At 40.3% G+C, this 21,469-nt stretch overlaps 1 protein-coding gene across 1 annotated transcript in view; it reads left to right on the plus strand.

Annotated features, from left to right (window-relative positions):
- Positions 1-427: 427 nt before the first annotated feature.
- atrnl1b (attractin-like 1b) overlaps positions 428-21,469 on the plus strand; it is a 63,708-nt gene continuing 42,666 nt past the window's right edge. The window contains exons 1-19 of the mRNA XM_028568098.1: positions 428-1,571; positions 4,691-4,774; positions 5,232-5,345; positions 5,604-5,732; positions 6,242-6,450; positions 7,399-7,573; positions 8,439-8,526; positions 9,018-9,273; positions 9,517-9,700; positions 9,811-9,965; positions 10,122-10,206; positions 10,495-10,709; positions 11,059-11,177; positions 11,577-11,709; positions 13,209-13,396; positions 14,618-14,831; positions 14,969-15,160; positions 18,849-19,082; positions 20,220-20,357. Coding sequence (XP_028423899.1) covers positions 1,321-1,571; positions 4,691-4,774; positions 5,232-5,345; positions 5,604-5,732; positions 6,242-6,450; positions 7,399-7,573; positions 8,439-8,526; positions 9,018-9,273; positions 9,517-9,700; positions 9,811-9,965; positions 10,122-10,206; positions 10,495-10,709; positions 11,059-11,177; positions 11,577-11,709; positions 13,209-13,396; positions 14,618-14,831; positions 14,969-15,160; positions 18,849-19,082; positions 20,220-20,357 — 3,163 coding nt within the window. The 5' untranslated portion in view covers positions 428-1,320. The remainder of the gene's footprint in view (positions 1,572-4,690; positions 4,775-5,231; positions 5,346-5,603; positions 5,733-6,241; positions 6,451-7,398; positions 7,574-8,438; positions 8,527-9,017; positions 9,274-9,516; positions 9,701-9,810; positions 9,966-10,121; positions 10,207-10,494; positions 10,710-11,058; positions 11,178-11,576; positions 11,710-13,208; positions 13,397-14,617; positions 14,832-14,968; positions 15,161-18,848; positions 19,083-20,219; positions 20,358-21,469) is intronic.

A 21,469-nucleotide genomic window follows, 5' to 3' on the forward strand; every position in this document is an offset into this window, starting at 1 on the left:
ATTTATGTGCAGGAAGAGTAAAAAGCTGGTCTTATTGATTACTTAATTAAAAACAAAATGAAATGTTATGATATATGAACACAAAACCATTACACAGAGCGTAAAATCATAAAATATTCTCTGTATGACTTTAAGGAAGATGTAACCAAATGAGTCAGTTCCATTACCACTGTAACTTATCTTATCAAAAAAGAAAGTGCTCTCTCTGCTTGTGAGATTTTTTCCATTTCAAGATAAAAGTAAAAGGACACAATGTCGCCGAATGTATGCTTGGAGTGTATTGGAGTGGACATCCTTGACCTGAGTAACTTAAAAACTCATCCTGCGTTTAAATGCCGCATAGAATTGGTGTTTTTTTGTTTTTTGACACTGTACCTTTAAATAAAACCCATTTCCAGTACGCATGCGCATGATGTGTTTAGTTTTTTCCAACCTGATGAACTGTCTAGTGTCGCTGCGCTAGCAAATCCATCGCTGCCAGGCAGTTCTTGTGATGTTTTGAGAGTAACAGCGGTGTTTTTCCCCACTGGAATACAAGGAGACGCCACAACACACTGCTGTCAATGAAGTCTACTTTTGAAGGTGCCTACATTGCTGTGGGAATAGACCAGTAGGATTTACAACAGTGCAAAGTATTTGCTCAGTGCCCCCCGGTCGGCAAGAATAGGTTTCCAGTTCCCACACCACATCCATGTTGACTGCGGCAGCCTTCGCACTAGGTCCAGGGCTACAAACACCACAACCCCTTTGTTCTTCTGTGGCAAAGATTCAGCTAAATTGCAGCGGTTTGAGGAAGGACCATCGCATGTTAAAATGTACATCCTTGTTTCAGTTTGAAGGATTGTTTACGCGTTAAAATGGCTGCTGAAATGGCATTTGGAAGAGAGGGGTCTTGAATCAGTGCTGTAACGTTACTATACCTAGCAGAGGCCAAACTACAAATAAGCTACATATGCTAACAAATGATGTATTGGCTAGTAACAGTTTTCAACGAGTTAGCTGCTTAATTAGCTTTAATCGATGGTCGGCTTTTTTGGTAGGTTCTTCCAACAAGAGGTAGGGTGAAGGGAATTCCTCCCACTCCAAATGTATGCATGCGGTTAAACAAGCAGCCTTTATTAACACTTTGATAACATTACATTTTCTTAGCCGTTTTGCTTTGTAAACAGGCGTAGCTAAGCCTTAATGTGGGTATGCATAACGCTCAACAAATATGCAGGACTTCTTTGTCATAATTCAAACCACCTGAATAGCCGAGGCTTTCTCCAGCAGACCTAAAGGCCCCGGTCTTTTACTCGGCTTGGTCGTCCTGGCAGAAAAATGGATCCTGGGGGGAAATGTAAGACTGAACTCCTTCTTTTTGGACCCAAATTAGCCACCCACAGCGATCTGCGGGGCATCAACAGATACTTGGTGGTCTATGTTTTGTTTTACTTTGTACTGTTCACTCACGCCTCCCCGGCAAAACCGTGTGACAAGAATTGTCTATCTGGAAAATGTATCAACGGATCTTGCATCTGTGATCGTGGATGGGTTGGAGACCAGTGCCAGCATTGCCAAGGAAGGTTCAAGTAAGTGGCCATGCACTACATCTCATGTAATCTGTGATCAACATCAGATTGATGCAGTGTCTTTGTTTTAGTAATTCTCATCATATTTAGATTTAAAATCATCTGAGCCACCTAAAGTAAGTCAAGATCAAATATGATCCAGAAGTGGCTGTTTTACGTCACTGGTACTCAGCAAACAGACCTGAGTGCACCTAGTTTTTGGGGAGATGGCTTGCAGTTAATAACGGTCTCACATGTCCAAGACAAAACCCCTTTACACACTTACGTGCTCAGTAACCAGCCAAACTCCTAACTATAGTTTTTAATGAGCTAGCAGCCTCAACAGACCTGTTGGGCTCAACACTGTTGCTTTCGACTAGCAGTAGTCGAAAACTACAACATATTTAGTTTATTACCACAAAAGGCAAAGAAAATCAGCACATCTTCACAGTTAAGAAACTGGAACACTGTTTTAACGTTGACTTAAACAATTAGTCCAAAAAAGTTGCAGATTAGATTTTGGTGGATTGATTAATTTGATTCAACGAATTGTTTGGTGAAAATTTCTCACTTTGCCTGTAGCCTCCATCAGTCCTTTAATTAGTTGTTTGTGATTTATCCCTGTTCCCTGGAGATATAGACATGCATTATTACCCACATGTCTGATGTTGATTAAAGGAATGAGTGCAATTATCTTGCACAATCCAATCTGCACATGTGAGCATAGACCAGAAAACCAAGCCTCTAACGTGCACGGTTATTTTGACTTACGGCCTGATGCGATTGCACATAAAATCCATAAAGACATAAATTGCTTAAGCTTTTGCCAGAGAAACAAGCCTATAGTGGCTTTGAGAAGACATCTGCAACTAATTTTGAAAATGCCTTGCAGCCTATATAGTGGTTATGTCTATTGTTCCTAAACTGGAAAAATATGGGTGTTTATCAGCACAGGTAAATGCTATGTCAACCCCCTAATAGGTGCAATGAGTTAAGGAATGTGTGTACATATGGTAATTGTTAGGAGAAAGCAGAAAAATAATGTAAAGTGACTGAAGAAAAACATCAAACTGCTATATAATGATAATCTTGAGTGTGGCACTTGACAGGAACATCTAATGGCTTTTCAGTACACCTGAAGCGCACTCAGGTACAGAAGTGCTTTGATCACAGTAATTACCGTTGCTCCTGATGTGTGTCTGAGGTTTTGTATGGGTTGTCATTAGGCATGTTGTCAGGGAATAACCTCCCATCACCTAGAAATAAACCACTGAAATGTGAGAATTTAACTGTTAGCTTCTCTGTAGTCAGTGGAATGGAAGCATGCACCCTGGTTAATACATGATCAATTACACATTGCTGCAAAAACATGTTGTGGCTTCCCTCATAACAAGTGTGAAACCCTGTCTTGAAAGTTTAATTCGGCATCACGGATAATTTTTCTTGTCTATGATGCATTATAATGTCTGATTTCAAATGGAGAAGGACCAAACATCACAGTGGCATGGACTGCGGGAACACACAGAGCCTTGAAACGTTCAGGGACCGCACAGGATAATATTTCCCTGGGAAGTCCAAAGTGCGCCATAAAACATTTATTCATTCTTGGATGTCTACACTGCCCTAACTCATTGCTGTTGCGTGCAGCTGGGTGTTTATATCGATCAATAGACTTTGCATAAAGACTATCAATCTTAGACCTCAAGCATATCTGTTATAATATACGCTTTCCTGATGTGAGTTGTAAACAAAATACAAAACAATGTTTGACACACAAAAGTGTCAGGATCATACCATACATTATGCATACTTCATCAGTATGCATATATGTATCTTTATGAGATTAGAACTGTCTTTAGGCCATTATCTTTCAAAACCTCTGAATCGAAATTAATGTTATACTTGTACACTCATGTTATGCATCCAAAACAGCTGACGGGGACATAAAAAGGGAATAGAGTTCAGTTACTGTGTTACTCAGACCACCCACGAGAGCCCAGTATGTATTTGTGAAGCTTTCAAAGTCAGAAATAAAGAAACCAGGGACTCTGTCTTTCTGTGATATCAAGGCCTGAACGGTATCAACTGACAGATTCTCATTTTGTGGATTCATGAAGTAATGAGTTTTATCAAAATACAATCTGTTGCAAACCAGAAAAAAAAGCATCACTGTGTGGGGAAACTAGTTTTGGGTAATCTGTCTCCTCATCGCAATCGTTTTGTGGGTGGGATACCTACAAATTTCTTGTAACATGGGACAGTGATGAATGTCCATTCAGAAGTTGTTTATCATTGTGACCCACTGCTGTGAAGAATACTTTGTTGAAAATAATTTCCAGTGTCAGACTTGAGGCAAGGCCAGAACGGAGCAGGGGAACCTTTTTAAGACACAGATGATTTAATTTTTTGGTTGACGGGGATTGACCTTAGGCTCACTAAAGTTGGACACATGAGTTCACCTTTTATAGAAGACTTTGCCCCAGTACAACAGAGCTGCCTTAGACTGGGTGTTTCACAAGGACATGCAAATAATCATTAACAGTAACATATTGATGTCTGTTCCATGCTGCTGGTTCTGAACTACAAAATGCAATTTCTTTTTTCTTTTTTTTTACCAGGTGGACAGTTTGACCACTGATTGGGTGTTATGCTGCTGTAGGGCTGCTTTAGGGACATAAAAAAGGATTGTCATTTCTAAAGCTGAGTGTGAGGATGGTTTTAAGAAGCAACATATACTTAGGCTGATCTACTTACTCCCTATTTTTAAAAAGCAGTGTTCAATTCATGAAATGCTATTTCTGAAAGAAGAGATTCCAAACAACAATATAGCAACATTTGTTTTTTATTCATGTATTTGATGTCTCAGACAGGCAACACAGCAAATTAGATGACTTGTGGTTAAAGATGCTCTTGTTTCCTCTACTTTTAGGTCTAACTTAAAATGCTACTTTCCTAGCTGCAAATAAAATCCAGACCAGCAAGAAAATACAGTTAATGTGTAGCCCAATAATTACATGTATACATATACCAATCCATGGAATGACCATTAGAATCAGTTTTTTTAGATTCAAATGTATTTCCACATTGTACTCGAGGCAACATATTCCTGTGCTAACTGTCCCGCCTCTGTGATCTTTCAGGTTGACGGAGCCCTCAGGATACCTCACCGATGGTCCAATCAACTACAAGTACAAAACAAAGTGCACCTGGCTCATTGAGGGCTAGTAAGTATTTTTTTTTCTAAATTGGTATATTCTACTGAAGCTGAACATGCACGGGCAAATTTAATAATGCAGCGTAAACTGATTGATGCAATTAAACAAAGATCAGCATCTCTGTTGAAGGAAGTGTACTTTTGTTGCTTACAAAGTAGTAGGTTCTGAATGTTTGTCTGTTGAGCTGGGTTTGACTACTACATTTTAGAAATCTTCCAGAGCGCAAGAATCTTTGTACCAGTTGATGCTTTAACTTGTCATGGCAACCACAGTCACTGCAATGACAGCTGTTTGGAAACGTTATTGCCAGGAAGAAAAGGGAGGCCACCCTATCATCCTGGGTTCCTTAAAAAATGTTTGGGAACAACAACATATGAATCCTGCAGTGACTTGGAAACCAAATGTGTATGTTGTTCAAATGTCCCTCCTTGAAACCTAAACCATGATTTCATTCTTTCCTCTGCAGTCCAAATGCAGTTCTCCGGTTAAGATTTAACCACTTTGCCACAGAATGTAGTTGGGACCATATGTACGTCTACGATGGAGACTCGATATATGCCCCCCTGGTTGCTGTTTTCAGGTAAGAAACTCCAAAGCGAAAGAGTGGATTGACACTTTAGGGTTAATACATAAATAGGTATTGGTTAGATGGATGTTTTTTTAAGACAGGAGCGAGACGTGATTTTCAAGCTGTTTTTAATTTACTCTTCACTTAATGTAGCATGTGTCTGGTTATCTTGACTTAGCAGAGTTATTGGTTTGTAACTGTAACTTAGAATTGTTGAGAGTTGTGATTGTAAGAAAGTGATGCCAGTGAATTGTCTGCATTTCTCCACAGTGGCCTCATCGTGCCAGAGATACGAGGAAATGAGACGGTTCCTGAGGTTGAGACAACTTCAGGCTATGCACTACTGCACTTTTTCAGCGATGCTGCATATAACCTGACAGGATTTGAAATATTTTACTCGTAAGTTATCCAGGCTCTCCATTTGAACCTAAACTACAAGCAAAGCATAACATATAAAAACCTCACATTGTTTATATTTTTAGATTTGGAGTCCTGACCAGGGACCAATTCCTGCTCAGCTTGTGTTTTAGGCCATTACCTATGTTAGAGACATTTCTCAGGTTTTCATTGATGTGTCTAATTTATTGTAAACTACAGTGGTGCATTTAATTCTCCTAGCTAGTTGATGGATGGTAACTTGTTTCTGCATCCCACATTTCAGCAACAAAAAAAAAAGAAGGCTGGTACAAGTGCTTTTCTGCTGGACTAAAACCCACAGCAACAATCACTGTTAATGAACAATGACCTGCTTGATAGTTTTTCATTTATTACTAATCATTTTATCCGCCGCACCTTTGCCAACCACTAGATGGTACTCATTAATCTTCCTCAGTCTCCAAGTAAAGGTCTGCGAGTGGCCTAAATGGCGCATACAGTGTTTGGCTAAATGAAAACATCCTTCTGTCTAGGATAAACTCCTGTCCAAATAACTGCTCTGGCCATGGGAAGTGCACCCCTGGTAACTCGGCCGCCAGCAGAGTGTACTGTGAATGTGACAAGTACTGGAAAGGCGAGGCCTGTGACATCCCGTACTGCAGGAACAACTGCGGCAGCCCCGACCACGGCTACTGCGACCTCACTGGGGAGAAGTTGTGCGTCTGCAATGACAGCTGGCAAGGTAACAGCTCTGTCCAAACCCAACAGATGTTTGCAAACTTTCAGATCGCGAAGAATTGGCTTAAACCAAACCAAGTAATATTTCATTGCTCTGGCATTACGTGTTTTTTTTTTTTTTTTTTTTTTTTGGTATCTGCTATTTCACTGTCAACATACACTCTCAGCATTGACACACGATAGAAAAAGACATAGTGAATTGGAAGTATTTTTGAATCATTTCACCACATTCAAAACACTGAGTGATGAATCATATGCAACATACTTTTGCAATCACAGGTTGTAAAAATGATCATGTTGGAAGATGTAATGAAGAGACTGTGTTAGCAGACAAGGGTGCACAGCTGTGTTGTTTTGTGTCTAATGCTGATTGGTACCGTGCCGATAAGCCCTGTGACAGAGCGTTATTATGCAGCCTCCAGCTGGAGGGAACCAAATGCATTCACGTGATGAAACTTGACAGAATCATTAGCAAAAGCATGCGCTTTTTCAGCACGGCCTTCATTCACACACAGTTAAACATATTCACACCTCCCTGTCTGTCATGTTCGGTTAAGGAGAGGCTATGCTTTTGTTTGGGTTTGAGAGAGGCATGTTTGCTATTTCACTGAGTAGGATTGAAAAAATGTGTCCGATGCTGCTGAAAAATTCCATCCATTCAGAATCCGATAAATGTAGTTCTTTGTCTTAAAATAGTGGGGCGCATGTGTAGCTGTTGGAGCGCGCGCCCATATACGGAAGCTCAGTCCTTGACGCATCGGGCCCGGGTTCGACTCCGACCTGTGGCCCTTTGCTGTATGTCATTCCCCCCTCTCTCACTCCCCGTTTAATGTCTAAGCTGTCCTATCCAATAAAGGCCTAAAAATCTCCCCACAAAATTATCTTTTAAAAAACAATAGTGCAGCTATGAGCTATCAGCTGTTCTTTCTTTCTTTCTCATCCTGTCTTGTAGGCCCAGACTGCTCTCTAACTGTACCTTCCACTGAGTCCTTCTGGGTTCTACCAAGCATCAAGCCGTTTGGCACATCACTCGGCAGAGCTTCCCATAAGGCTGTGGTGCAAGAAAAGGTCATGTGGGTGGTGGGCGGATACACCTTCAACTACAGCTCCTTCCAGATGATTCTCAAGTAAGTTCCAGAGTATAGATTTTTCCAACAGCAAAATGTCTGTTTATTTGTTTTTGAATGAAAAAAATATGAAATGAAAAAGAGGTATTTGGTAGTTTGTCCAGTCCATTGCATTCTCAGATTAAGTCCTGACCATGCCCTCACTTTGAATGCTCACTAAGCAAAACTACTAAAGGAGGATGTGCGGAAAAGTTTGTGGCTTCTCAGAATACTAACGCTCACCAATCTTTTGAGAAAACCCAACCCAGTGTTAGGGCCACCTGTTTCGCTTTGTCAAAACTGGCAAGTGTGGGAGTTAATCTTTCAATGTTGTGCTTTGTGAAAGTATAGGTGGTGATTTACTTGAGAAATTGAGAATTTAGTATTTAGTGTACTAAGATAAAATGCAGACTGGCTGATTAAAAGGCTGACATCTGTGCTGAGTCATGTCCTGGTTCAGATTTAAATAATCTGAATTGCCTGGACATGTGCTCTCCTTCTGATCCATCTGTTTGTTCAACATCAGGTGCTGTGATTTCTGAGGAAAATTGATCCTGGGCTCCAAAAGTATTTTGAATTAATGAGCAGTGTGCGTTGACATGACCAGCTGTTGTATAGTGAATGGCTACAAACAGGAATTCTCCCGTGTTTATCAGTGTGCGAAACCTCTTGCTAAACAAAAGTTCTTTTTGTGACTGGAAGCGGTACCTTTTGACATGAAGGAAACTGCTCCCTTTTGTGATTACATCAGCTGATCATGAGGTAAAATTAGATTTATGTGTCACGGAAGGACAAACTACATGTGTGCAGTGTTTGATAAATGCGTTTTAATGTTCAGCACAAGGTCATGCATTAAAGTGTAATGTTCTGTTGCTTTGCTCTGCAGCTACAACCTGGAGAGTGGCATCTGGAACACAGTTCCCATCAATAGTGGCCCTGTGCCAAGATATGGCCACTCACTTGCTGCCTACCAGGTAAACACACATGCACATATGCCTCAACCTCTCTGGGTACAGATGGAATTTAAAATAAGCTAATATTAACAGGAGGGAGGGAGAATTAGATGGGGAGAAAGAGCAATAAAAGTTTGCTCGCACAAAAAGGAAACCACAGCTGTCGCTTTCAAATGGAAGTTGCTCATTTTCAGTATGTCCTCTTCAAATAACTACATGTCTTCAAGCACAAAGCTTAGAGACATGTTTTCTTTCTCATGACCATATATCCATGATTACTAGAAAAAAATCTTAGTATTGTCAGTACGTCTGCAACATTCTGGTTTTTCATCATGAACAAGCTTTACGGCTCTATAAACTGAAAAGTAGATGAAGGAATTACAACGAAACAGGCGTGTTTGTAAGGTACATTTTCTATCCATATGTTTTGACACACTTTCCTTTCACTTGTATTACTGCATGCATCAGCTTCTTTGCATGCGTGTATAAACACTTAACTCTCTTTTTCTCAGGATGATATCTATATGTTTGGTGGGAAACTGGAGGCGGGCTGGGCGAATGTGACAGACGAGCTGTGGGTGTTCAACATACCAAGTCGGACGTGGCAGCGGAGAAACCCTGTGGTTGGCCCACCGGCCCAGATTTACGCTGTGGAGGGTCACTCGGCCCACTGCGTCTCGCTAGACGGGGGCGAGGCCATTATGCTGGTCATCTTTGGCTACTCCCCCATCTACAGCTATGTCAGCAACGTTCAGGAGTATAGTCTGAGTGAGTCACAGCTTAAAGAGACTGCTTGTTTCTCATTCTATGAGCGCTCTATATTTTATATTCTATCCCTATCGCATGCCATCTATGACATTTAAATCAAAACCTATAAAGTGCATTGTCTGTTTTTTGCCAAATAATATCAAAACTTTAAGGGAGAAGAGCCCAGCTGTCTCCAAGTGATTAAGTGAGTAAGTTTTTTTTTTTCTCTGCAATAAAAGATTCCTGTATATGTGTTCCTGTCAGGGTCCAACACGTGGCTGGTGCCTGAGACCAAAGGTGCCGTTCCCCAGGGAGGTTACGGCCACAGCAGCACGTATGACAGCGCCAGCGGTAGTGTGTATATTCATGGAGGCTATAAGGCACTGCCTGCCAACAAGTACGGCCTTGTTGATGACCTTTACCGCTATGAGGTTAACACCCGGACATGGTAAATCAACACTTACTCATTATGCATTCACGTCGGTGTATGTAAATCTGTTTGTTACGTGTTTTGTCATTACTCTTGCCCTTGACACACTTGTCATGCATATGTTTTAGGTTTATTTTGAGAGAGAGTAGCTTTCCACGGTACATGCACTCAGCTGTGCTCCTCAGCGGCACCCTGCTCATCTTCGGCGGCAACACACACAACGACACATCACTCAGCAACGGGGCCAAGTGTTTCTCTGCTGACTTCCTTGCGTATGACATCGGTAGGACTCATATTATTCTCAACATCACGCCACCTGAATGGTGACCTCTCCAGTGGTGTTATTAGCAACTTGAATAACGATTGTCAAAAACTTCTCTTTATGTCATAAGCACGAAGACAAACCAGATGTTTACATATGGTTTTGTGTTTTCCTCAGCGTGTGATGAGTGGAGGCTCCTGCCTAAGCCAGACCTGCACAGGGATGTCAACCGCTTTGGTCACTCTGCTGTGGTCAGCAACGGGTGAGTCTCGCTTATGGAATCTGCAGTCTGACTAAAAGCTCACTGGACAGACGCTTCAAACAAACTACAAGTTTTTAGTACATTTATCTTGTGGCTGCTTATTAAACAAGGTCACGACATCACATTACATTTGACTGCCTTTTATAGTTATTACTTTGTTGAGCATTTTGTAGAGTGATTTTTACCCTTCTGAAGAGAATTAAGTAGAAATAAATAGAACAATCAAGTTTATTGTCTCTTATTTTGTGCCTTCTTGTTTACACTCTGTTCTCACGTTTTTTTTGCCAGGTCCATGTATGTGTTTGGGGGCTTCTCCGGCGTGCTGCTCAACGATGTGCTTGTTTACCGACCCCCCAGCTGCCAGGCCTTCTTGGCAGAGGAAGGGTGTGTGAAGGCTGGGCCGGGGGTGCGCTGCATCTGGAGTCGAGGCCGCTGTCTTCCCTGGGAACCCAGCATGGTTAATGGAAGCCTCACTCCTGCCTCGTTCTGCCCCCCTAAACCTGGTGAGAACATTTTTTTTTTTTTTTTTTTTTTTTGCAGAGTGAATGTTTCCTATCCGCTCTTCCACACTTACAACACAGGCATTTAGGCTCTCTGCTATTCTAAATGACTGCTGTTGTGGTTTTAGCTCTGACTAGCAATAATAATGAACTTTTAATTACTTCAACAGAATGCTATTCCTTTTAGGTTATCAACTAGTTTCATGTGTATTTTTTTTATATTCCTCAGGAACTATTTCCCTCTACTTAAATATAGATACATCTTATGTATTCCAGAAAATATATGATTTTTGGACTATATACAGTACACTCATTACTGCACTCTGTTGTCCCTCTCCCTATATGTTTTTAGTCACAGTGGATGAGCGGTGCTACCGGTTCTCAGACTGTGCCAGCTGTACAGCCAACACCAACGGGTGCCAGTGGTGTGATGACAAGAAGTGCATCTCTGCCTCTAGCAACTGTACCTCTGTGAGTCGTCCAACAGGGGGCGCCAGAGCACTTCTGGTCTCCTGAAACACACACGCACGCGCACACACATATACATATATATACACACACACACACACACACACAGAAACACACTTGTGTTTGTAAGCTTGGGATATTGGTCATCTTCACTGTTGAAATCAAGTGATAATTCAGGTTATTATGGTGTCTCTGTTTAGAAAGAGTATATACTGTCCACATGTCGTACATTTTAGTTTTTTACTCCTAATAGTTTAAACAGGACTGTGTTTTAGCGGTGAAATATATTAACTCTCATGCACTCTCTCAACAGTTCCACACTTTTTGGATCTATCTTAAATTTAAAGCATCTGTCAACCGTCCTTCTGTGTTTTCTATTCTCTCCTCTTTCTTTTTCTGTAGAACGTGAGGAACTTCACTGAGTGTCCAGTGCGGAACGAGCATGTGTGCAGCAAGCTTGCCAACTGCAAGAGCTGCTCGCTGAATCTCAACTGTCAGTGGGACCAGAATCAGTCAGAGTGCCACGCTTTGCCTGGTAAGATAGACGTTAGGCTCCCAACACACATTTTCATACGCACATACGAACACTTATTGAAGGCTTTGGACTTATACACGTGCATAAGAAGATGTCCAGGTTTACTCTTTTGTTTTTTTGTTGCTTTAAGTGTAGAACTTACGATTGTACATGAACCTTATTCTTAATCTCATGGATAAAATATGATGAGAGTTTACGGTTCATAACATAAAACAGTCACTTGTGTTGTGAAATGATGACATGTTGTGTTAAGTGGATTGAATGACTCCACACATTCAGACCTGAAGCGAATAATCATTAAACCTTGCTATTAGGATTTGTACATTGTATTGTACATTTTACTTCAACACAGCATCTGCTATTTGCAGAGATGTACTTTCAAGGTGTCATCCTGATGTTGTTTGTCAGGCTTGGCAGTTTATTTACTTTAACTCTCACCCTCTACTCCCCCTCCCAATTGTTGACTGGCTAAATCTCAAGAATTGTTGCTGTCACTATATCCATATTTTTCAGTTTGTAAAAACTTGTCGCCCAAGGGCTTGTTGCAGTAGTGGGAGTTTCAACTCATATGTGTGTTTGTGTGTATGTCTGATGCCTGAAGGGGAGTCTCGGCACGATTTGCACACTATGCGTCCGCATGTACTTGCACACATTTATATGAGCACCCACCGTATTTTTTACGAAAAGCAGTAATTAACAGCCTTTTTCTAAGGCATACAAGTACACACACACACACACACACACACACACACACACACACACACAGTCCTAAATCTTTAGTCCGCTGTGATTTGGAAGGAAGCAGATAGTCATAAATGCAGATTGCAGGAAGTCTGCTATGTTCTCTACTTGCAATCTTTTTTTCATGAAGAATGTTGTTGAGCAGTATTTATCTAATGATTTAAAGTGTAATTGAATTTAAAGCTTAAATAATTGAATAATATGTATATATATAATATGTATATATATATATAATATGTATATATATAAATATATATAAAATATATATATATAATATATGTATGTATGTATGTATGTATGTATGTATGTGTGTGTGTGTATATATATGTGTGTGTGTGTGTGTGTGTGTGTGTGTGTGTGTGTGTGTGTGTGTGTGTGTGTGTGTATGTATATGTGTGTGTGTATGTATCAAATGACAAGGTGAAAACAATGTGAAATGGGTCCCTCTCAGTGATGAACCTACACAGAATTATCACCTGAATCTGCAACTCCCCTCAGCTTTGCGTAGCTTTACAACAGGTTTTCAGCTCATTGCTCATTTACTGTTTTGGTTCACTCGCACTGCTCTCATAGCGTTGTTTTCGCCGACAGAAGGCCAATAAAAACCTAAAAACCCTTTTGTACACAACCTCTTAGCACCAAATGGCTAGTTTCACATGTAAAAGCTAGGGGAGAGTAGACCAATATTGTTTACTACCATCTAACATGTCTTGAGCCCATGGCTCATACATCTTCTTATCATACTTCTTTTTTCCCAGCCCAGCAGTGCAGTGAGGGATGGAGCCAGGTGGGGGAGGCCTGTCTGAGGATCAACTCCAGCCGTGAGAGTTATGACAATGCCCAACACTACTGCAAGAACCTCAATGGAAACATCGCCTCACTCACCACCTCCAAACAAGTGGACTTTGTGCTTGAGGAACTAAACAAGCTCCAGCAACAAGACAAGGTAAATGTAAAAGCCTGCAGTAAATACGGTATGTCAAATTCAGTCCGAAATATTTTCAGCTATCCTCAGATGCCGGGTAATTGGGTATTCGGCTTACAACTTGGTGTTTAGCTGACAGAAGAGAACAAAGATTATCTGTCTGTAACTCTGATGAGTTATACATTCTGAGATGATTTTCTCCTGATCACTTTTGTACTTGTGCACAGCTCGGTTTTCTGTCTGATTGCGGCCCTGCTTTTAGCTTGTGTAATTCATGTTTTTCAACCATTTTTCATCACATTGTTTTCCATTTGGCAGTGCCACAGCGTGTATGGTTTATTTTTGACTATGATGCAATTACAAGTAGAAAACAATGCTCGGCTTTAGTTTCTGAGATACGCTGTCACAGTTTCTTTTTTCTGCTTTATATAACACACCAGGGCCACATGACTCACTGTCTGTAGGAACAATCATAAGCACTTATCTAAGGCATAGCCTTGCTTTTAGTTTTCACTTTGGTCAGAGTATAGCTTCGAAATTCCTTTGCTTTTATTTTCTAAGCAATTCTTTTTATGCACAAATATATCAACACAATAATGGAAATTGGTGACACAAATTCAAAATGTGTATAAGTTTGTGGCGATTGTCCCTCCTCGAGTTTACATGTTTGAGCTAGCAAGGCTCCAAATGCTTTAGACCCATACTGTGTTATGCTGCGCCTTGAGATGTCCAGTATGCCCAGCAATACAGTTGAGAACGGCTCATAAAATATAACTCATAAATTACGATTTGCTCATAGAAAGAAATATAAATTGTCCTAACATGATAATTCAAGTCTCTTCATCTTTTAATGTGAAACACTCAGCTTCTAATCTCACCAAAGCAAAGAAAATTGTGGAGTCTACTGCTGATTTTAGTTTGGTCATGCTTGCTGTATTCATGAGGATATCATTTGTTGTCAGTCTGCTGGATTTGAAACTCGTGTGTTTGTTCCAAACAGAACCTTGACATGCCATTTCCCCATTACTTGACAAGTTGAATCCTGAAGGCAAATAAGTCTTCTTATCTGTGAAATTATTTTCAGTAGACTTTTAATGTCATTCTTGGTTCCCAGGTGTAACTGCAGTAGCCGTTCATTTCTTAAATGGCATGATGGAGCAGAAAGGGGAGGCAGAGTTGCGATATTTTGTCCTACATTTGAATACCCAGTGACTCGTCCGGCCTTTTTCCGTGTCTCCACAGCGGCTGTCTCCCTGGGTGGGCCTGAGAAAAATCAACGTGTCGTACTGGGGTTGGGAGGACATGTCTCCCTTCACCAACGGCAGCCTGCGCTGGCTGCCCGGCGAGCCCAGTGACTCTGGTTTCTGTGCATACCTGGAGGAGCCTCAGGTGTCAGGCCTGAGGGCCAATCCATGCACTGCCACTGCCCATGGACTCATCTGTGAAAAAGCTACCGGTAAGACACGCTCACATGCATGCATGCGTATACTACATGGCTATGATCTATCTGTTGGCAAACAGTGTAACATTACATAGGAATGGTATGAAAATGACTCCTTATCCTTTCCTTCTATCTTGTCCTTTCCTGTCCAGGAAACCCCAACCAGAGTTCCCGTCCATCCTGTAAGAAGCCTTGCTCGATGCACACCAATTGTGCCAACTGTACCAGCCAGGCCATGGAGTGTATGTGGTGCGGCAGTGCGCAGCGCTGTGTCGACTCAACTGCCTATGTTATCTCTTTCCCCTATGGCCAGTGTCTGGAGTGGCAGACTGGTGATTGTGTGGGTAAGTGTCTTTTACTTACCGTAATCTAGATGAGGCTTCTTTGAGTCTATAGTCTGGCATTAAGGTGGCCGGCAATAAGCTTTCCCAGGTTGCCTTCTGTAAACCATCAATATTCATCACAGCCAGAAAGGAGGTTAAGGGAGGAAAACAGCTTAAAGTGGAAGGTGTTTGTGTCAGAGGGAAAATGGTATTAGTTTCCTCTGATTCGCTTGGGAAGTTTTTTTTGGGTTGCAATCCCCAATTGCTCTCTCGCATAGAGTCGCCCCAACTGATTTCCCTGTTGACCATGCTACTGATGGACTCTTAAGCAGTATCTCGCTTTACTTGGTTTAAAGACAGTCACGTATCAAGGAACAATTACAGAGAAGCCTACAAATAAATTCCCTCTGCGAATGAGAAGATAAGTATGATGGGAATAGCTGCATATACAGTAATGTAAATATGAACGTTATTGTAGTTTTTGGAGTAGGATTAAGGAAAAGATTCACCCGAGGAAAAAGTGATTATCTGTCAAGAGTTGGATAGATAGGATAATAGGCTTAGATTCAAATGTGAAATGATATCTTGGAACAACAACACATCTGCTTCATTTGTTATTCTTATTTGTCATCATATCTAAAAGTAAATAACATAAGCACTGGACACATACGGAGGTTAAACTGTTGACAGTATTTTTCACTTCACATTGCTAAGTTGATCAGAGGGATCCCTCACCTGAAGGTTGTGCTGCGTGATGTATGAATGATATCCACAGTTGTGTCAGATCGTAAAAACATCTCAGATCAGTTTAGCAAGTAACAAATTTAGGGAGCTGAAGGGTGCAGTCTCAAATTCATTTGTGTCAGCTGGTGTTAGGTAACTCAGAGACGTTTCTGTACACTGTGGATATTTGTCCCCTTTGGCTTGAATGACAGAGAAGGGTATCCTATACATTCTCTTTCTGTTTGCTCTAACTTTGCTCCTTCAAGTTTCAAACACCACTTACGTCTCTTACTTTACTTCTTTCCTCCTCATTTTCAGTGCATAGAGAGGCTTTCTTTATGCGGAGTACATTGCATACATGTACTTAAAACCATAGACCTGGGATAAAATGCCCTGTAGTATCATTACCTTCAGGGAGGCTTTGGAAGGGCAGACTGTGATGTATGTGTTGCTCTCAGTAGAAAGTCTAATTTTGCAGTTCTGACCTTGCACAAGTAGTTATTATTTGGGAGTTACTACTACTTGGTAGTAGTTTGTTGCTTTGCTGTATGAAGCACTCTTTATTCATGGCCTTCAACAGCAGTTCTAGTGATTTCTATCTGTCATGTTAAGTAGTAATCCAAAATACCTCTTCAGCTTCTTATCTTACCAGATCAAACATTCAGACCAAATGTATCAACATCACATCTCTGCTATGAACACTCTGTCTATCCGTTTCATCAACATAGGTCAGAAAAAGCGAATCCCTTGAAGCTGCATTTACTTCAGATATAATTTAAAAGATGCAAGGTGGAGTTGACTTTCCCTTTTTCCTCCCAGCATTTTGCTTGCTCCTTGATTTGATCTTTGATAGTAGGACTGGGCTGTGTGCTCCATACTACATCAACTCCACTGTTTTAGGTCCTGCAGTTACGCTGTAAGTGACTAGATGCACAGTACAATAGGTGAGCTGAAACAATGGGTCGATTAAAATGGCAAACTGTTTCTGTAATTGGCAACTATTCTGATGATTGATTTATTGTATCAGTCAATTTTCAAGCAGACATGGCAAACATTCACAGACTCCAGTTTTATGTGTCATATATGATAGTGCAATGCTTCTCTGCGTTTGGACTGTTGTTGGACAAAATAAGCTATTTGAATACGCACCTTGGGCTCTGGGAATTTATAATTTGTAATTCACATTTTCTCTTCTGTCAGTTTATAGGGGGAAGGAGGGATCATTAATTGAGAAAATAATCTGCAGATTAACTGATTTGAAAATAGTCATTAGTTGTTATTCTGTACTGTATTTATATTAAAAGAAGCCATTAGGTAGTGCTGGTAAAATATAATTCTGTATCTCTGCCATCACAATATTCACAAGTATGCTTTGGTCATTAAAAACTAGATTCCGTCATATTTTAAGAGGCCGTGCCGTGACTGCATCCTCCGTTTCTTAAGCTGCGGAGGGCAATTAAAAAAGTAAAATTCTTTGCATATGGCTACAATTCCACATACTCATAAGGGTACTTGGTGATATTAAGCAACATTTGTCATCTGTTGATTGCAGAGTGAATTAAAAGAAATGTACAGAAAAGATATTGAAGTGGTGAAGTTGTCATTTTGATCAATGATCTTTGTAACACTTTGCAAGCAGTGAACAGCCTGCAGACACAGATTCAAGTAAATGTAACACAGGAGGCGTTGGACAGCAAAGTGAATTCACAATAAACTGATGTTATAAAATCTGAGCTTCTAGAGTTTTTCCTCAAAAGTCATATTTTGATGCCATTTGTGACTAAATATGACGTTAAACTTGTTTACATTTTAAAATGCACTTTAAAGCTTTCATAAATAAATTTAGACTTGACAGTGTTGTCGAGAGAATAGGGGCCAGGAATACAGGTTATATTTGCTCGGCTGGTGAAAACTGTTAACACTGGATGAAGCGACACACATTTTGCTGTACAGACCTAGTCACAACCACTATCCAATTTATGTTGTTCGTGTTCACACAGAATTTTTATTTCAACATGCTTTTGTGTTGTGGCAAGACAGAAGTCCTCCTTCAGCTGCTTCTTTTCTCAGAATGGTATGCTAGTAACAAATCAGTCACTAGAAATCAGTCGTCAAAACAAACTTAAATGGCCTTACTGTTTGCTGATTGTTCTTGTGTCATGGTTTCACATCCATTAGCAGAATAGCTGGAGATTTTTTGACACAAACTGAGGTAAAAGCACTAAGTTTTTGTCTCCTTAAAAGAGCAGTGGCATTTTCCCCATTTGAAGTGTCTGTCTGGTAGGCGAGTGGCGGCGCTGGAACTTGTCAAGCAATTTAGTGGCCCGAAAATTCGTCCCCCAACTGACAAAACAGCATCTCTCCCTTGGGTTTCTGAGTTTGGAGCGAGGTGCCACTTCACACATCACATTTAAGCCTTTCATTGAACTTTGCTCAAATAACAAACCTTTCACTGGCCCTTGTGTGCTGATACATTTTGTTTTATCATTCTTTGGCCTTTTCAGCTCTCAATCAACTGTTAAATGCTCAACACTTGCTTCTTATCTTCTTATGCGCCCTCAAATCCGTTGTCCTGACAGCAGACTAGAGCTTGTGTTTTCAGTGCAAAGCACATTCATGCTCCTTAATCTGCATGTCCTGCTAAAGGCTAGGAAATTACTGATTTTGTGTGTTTAAAAGCCTGAAATCCTACAAAATAAAATCCTGAAAGCAACATCCCTCAGGATTTTATTTGCGGCAACATTGGGCCTAGTCGTTACAATTTGCCTTCTGCTGTTTGTTTTAAGGTTACTATCCTGGTAAATACATGTTAAAATGAAAAGAAATGGACAAATCTGGCTAACAAAGGATAATAAACACAGACAAAAAGTGATTTGGGGTTTAAATTATATAAAAAAAGAGAGCAAAGGAGTGCAACAGTAATGGAAACTTTCCAATATGATAGTTTTAAGAAATACCAGTCACTCACTCTTCATCTCTCCTTCAGCTCAGAACTGTTCAGGCCTGCGGACATGTTCCCAATGCTTGGAGCAGCCTGAGTGTGGCTGGTGTGGAGATCCCAGCAGCACAGGGAAGGGCCTGTGCATGGAGGGCTCTTACCGGGGGCCGATGAAAAGACTGGCAAAGCAGGGCCAGCAGGTCCAGTCCCAGGACATGATCCTTGAGCCAGGCATCTGCCCCAAAGACAAGGGCTACGAGTGGGCCTTCATTCACTGCCCTGGTAAGGAATCCACTTCCTGTCCTGTCTTACTGAAATTACAGATCATGCGTCATAAGTGTATCTTCTTGAGAGGATGTTATTACTGTACCTATTAACTGTCACGTCTTAAGTTTAAAAAAATGTTCTTGTCAAGGGTTCCTGTTACAGCTTCCCTATGCAACTAATCCCTCCCTGCTGACTTTATGCAATCTTATGCTAGTATGCCATTTAATGCAGTCATCAAGCCCCAGTCCATACAACCACGTCATGTAAGACGATGATCTACTCAGAGCTAGTTGTAATATGAGACTGTGCGGTGTGCTCAGTGGCTCAGTGATATTAATAAAAAACCTTGAGAAATCTGAAGGAACATGTAGTTTTTATGTAAGCCTTTAGGTGTAAAGCTTGGCATTTTAATGTTTTCATTCTCAGTGATGGAATTAATTATAACAGTCCATATTTACAGTGTGAAAAACCAATGCAAACAAGATGAATTTACGAATCAGTCTTACATAAAAGAAACTCTTCTTATTTGTTATTTTATATACTTTTCCATTAGATGTAACTAATTATTTCCAATTGGACACATAGATGCAGCTTCATTAAAAGTTGCAGCCATTAAAAATATTTTAAAAGTCAAGTCTGATTAAATAGCAATTAATATGACATGGCATACACGAGCTGCTGACAGCTCTAATGGGTCTGTTGCTTTTCCAAGAAGCAATAACAACAACAACCCCTAAGTGTACGTTTTGTTGGGCTGGTGTCAAATCCAAGCTTTTTAATTAGCTGCAGGGAGCATGATCAACATGATTGTGTGGCTTGGATTCAAACTATTCAAAAATGCATCTGTAAATCTGACTTGTAGGCAGATGAAGATGATTGTGACTGCAAGCATGTTAATTCACTCATTCATTCCTGTTCCTAATCATAAAAAAAATCCATGTTCGTTCCACTTTGTGTTAGCTTGCTCTCTGCCCCCCCAGTATAACCCACAATAAGGATACATTAACTGTGGTAGCCATGAGATGCTTAATGTGTTAAGATTTGACATTTCATATTCACATATATCTAGTTGAAATACAGAAAGTTAAAGCAGTGAAATGTATTCCAACACTGCTGTTGCATTAATCCATAACCTCTCTGTTTCTTTGTCAGCATGCCAGTGTAATGGCCACAGCACATGTGTGAACGGCAGTGTGTGCGAACAGTGCCGTAACCTCACCACTGGTCCTCACTGCCAGACCTGCATGCCGGGTTACCATGGAGACCCAACCAATGGCGGCAAATGCCAGGGTGAGTGCCGCATCGCCACAGAAATGAGTTATTCTGCACACATACGGCATAATGAATTTGCTTATTATTTTGGTGATGGAGTCAATTGATTTAACTCTAACCCTCTTAATCTTTCCTCCAATCATCTGTATACATTTCATTTCAGTTAACAATCATTAAATTTAAACAAATACAACACAAATTACATTCTCTATTTTATTTTATTTTGACTAGACCTACTAAAAAAAGATAATTAAACTCTTAGAGAAATATTATCTACTTATTGAATTCTAATTAGTATGTTCCGTGATAAACATGCAGTAATAACGCAACTTAACTAACAGAGGACACTATTTGAGAGGAATTGGTGACAATTTGTCTGTCCTGTTTGATTAATAGTTTGATAGAATATTCTTCCATGTTGGTTTCATAAAGTGTTCCCAGAAAAACAACTAAAGGTAAAATAGACATCTGGTCTCTGTTGGTTTCTTTTTGCCGTGGCAACTGAGTTGAAAATACCACTCTCACTAAAGACAAGGAAATGTCAAGATCAACTGGGTTTCCCTGATATAAGAGTGAGTGTAGAGCAGATGTGGTATACTGTGGGAAGTGGAGGTAACGCTGAAGGCCAAATACTGACTTCTTGCGTTTCTGTGGTTTGAAAATGGAAATGCGTAATTTATCTTGATTTTGATTTTGGAATTACAGACTGACACACACTCAATAAAACCTTTTGATTGAGTTTTTATATCGCATTTGATGCAGATTTATTATCCGTGTCTCGTGCAGAATACATTTTCTGGAGTGACTGCAAGCCATAATTTATACAGCATTCTTTTTTTTTTTTTTTTTTTTTTTTTTTTTAAAGCAAACATACTTAATGTTTGCTGAATCTAATGTAGAGAATGGCTGTAAACATTGGGATGTTAGCATAGGTCATTAAACTGAATATAAAATGATTTTATGTGAATTTGGTAACAGTTATTAAATAAATTGGAGATTTACTGAAGACTGGTAGAGCTTTCTTGTCAAGAGGAGATTTACCCACGCTCCCTGTCCCTTTTATAAGACTGGAATAGCATTCCTGAGAAATTACATGGAGACTATTGTTTGAATTGCCACACTGACTCACA

This window comes from Perca flavescens, chromosome 21 (genome assembly GCF_004354835.1).
Source record: "Perca flavescens isolate YP-PL-M2 chromosome 21, PFLA_1.0, whole genome shotgun sequence".
In the NCBI taxonomy this organism is placed as follows: domain Eukaryota; kingdom Metazoa; phylum Chordata; class Actinopteri; order Perciformes; family Percidae; genus Perca; species Perca flavescens.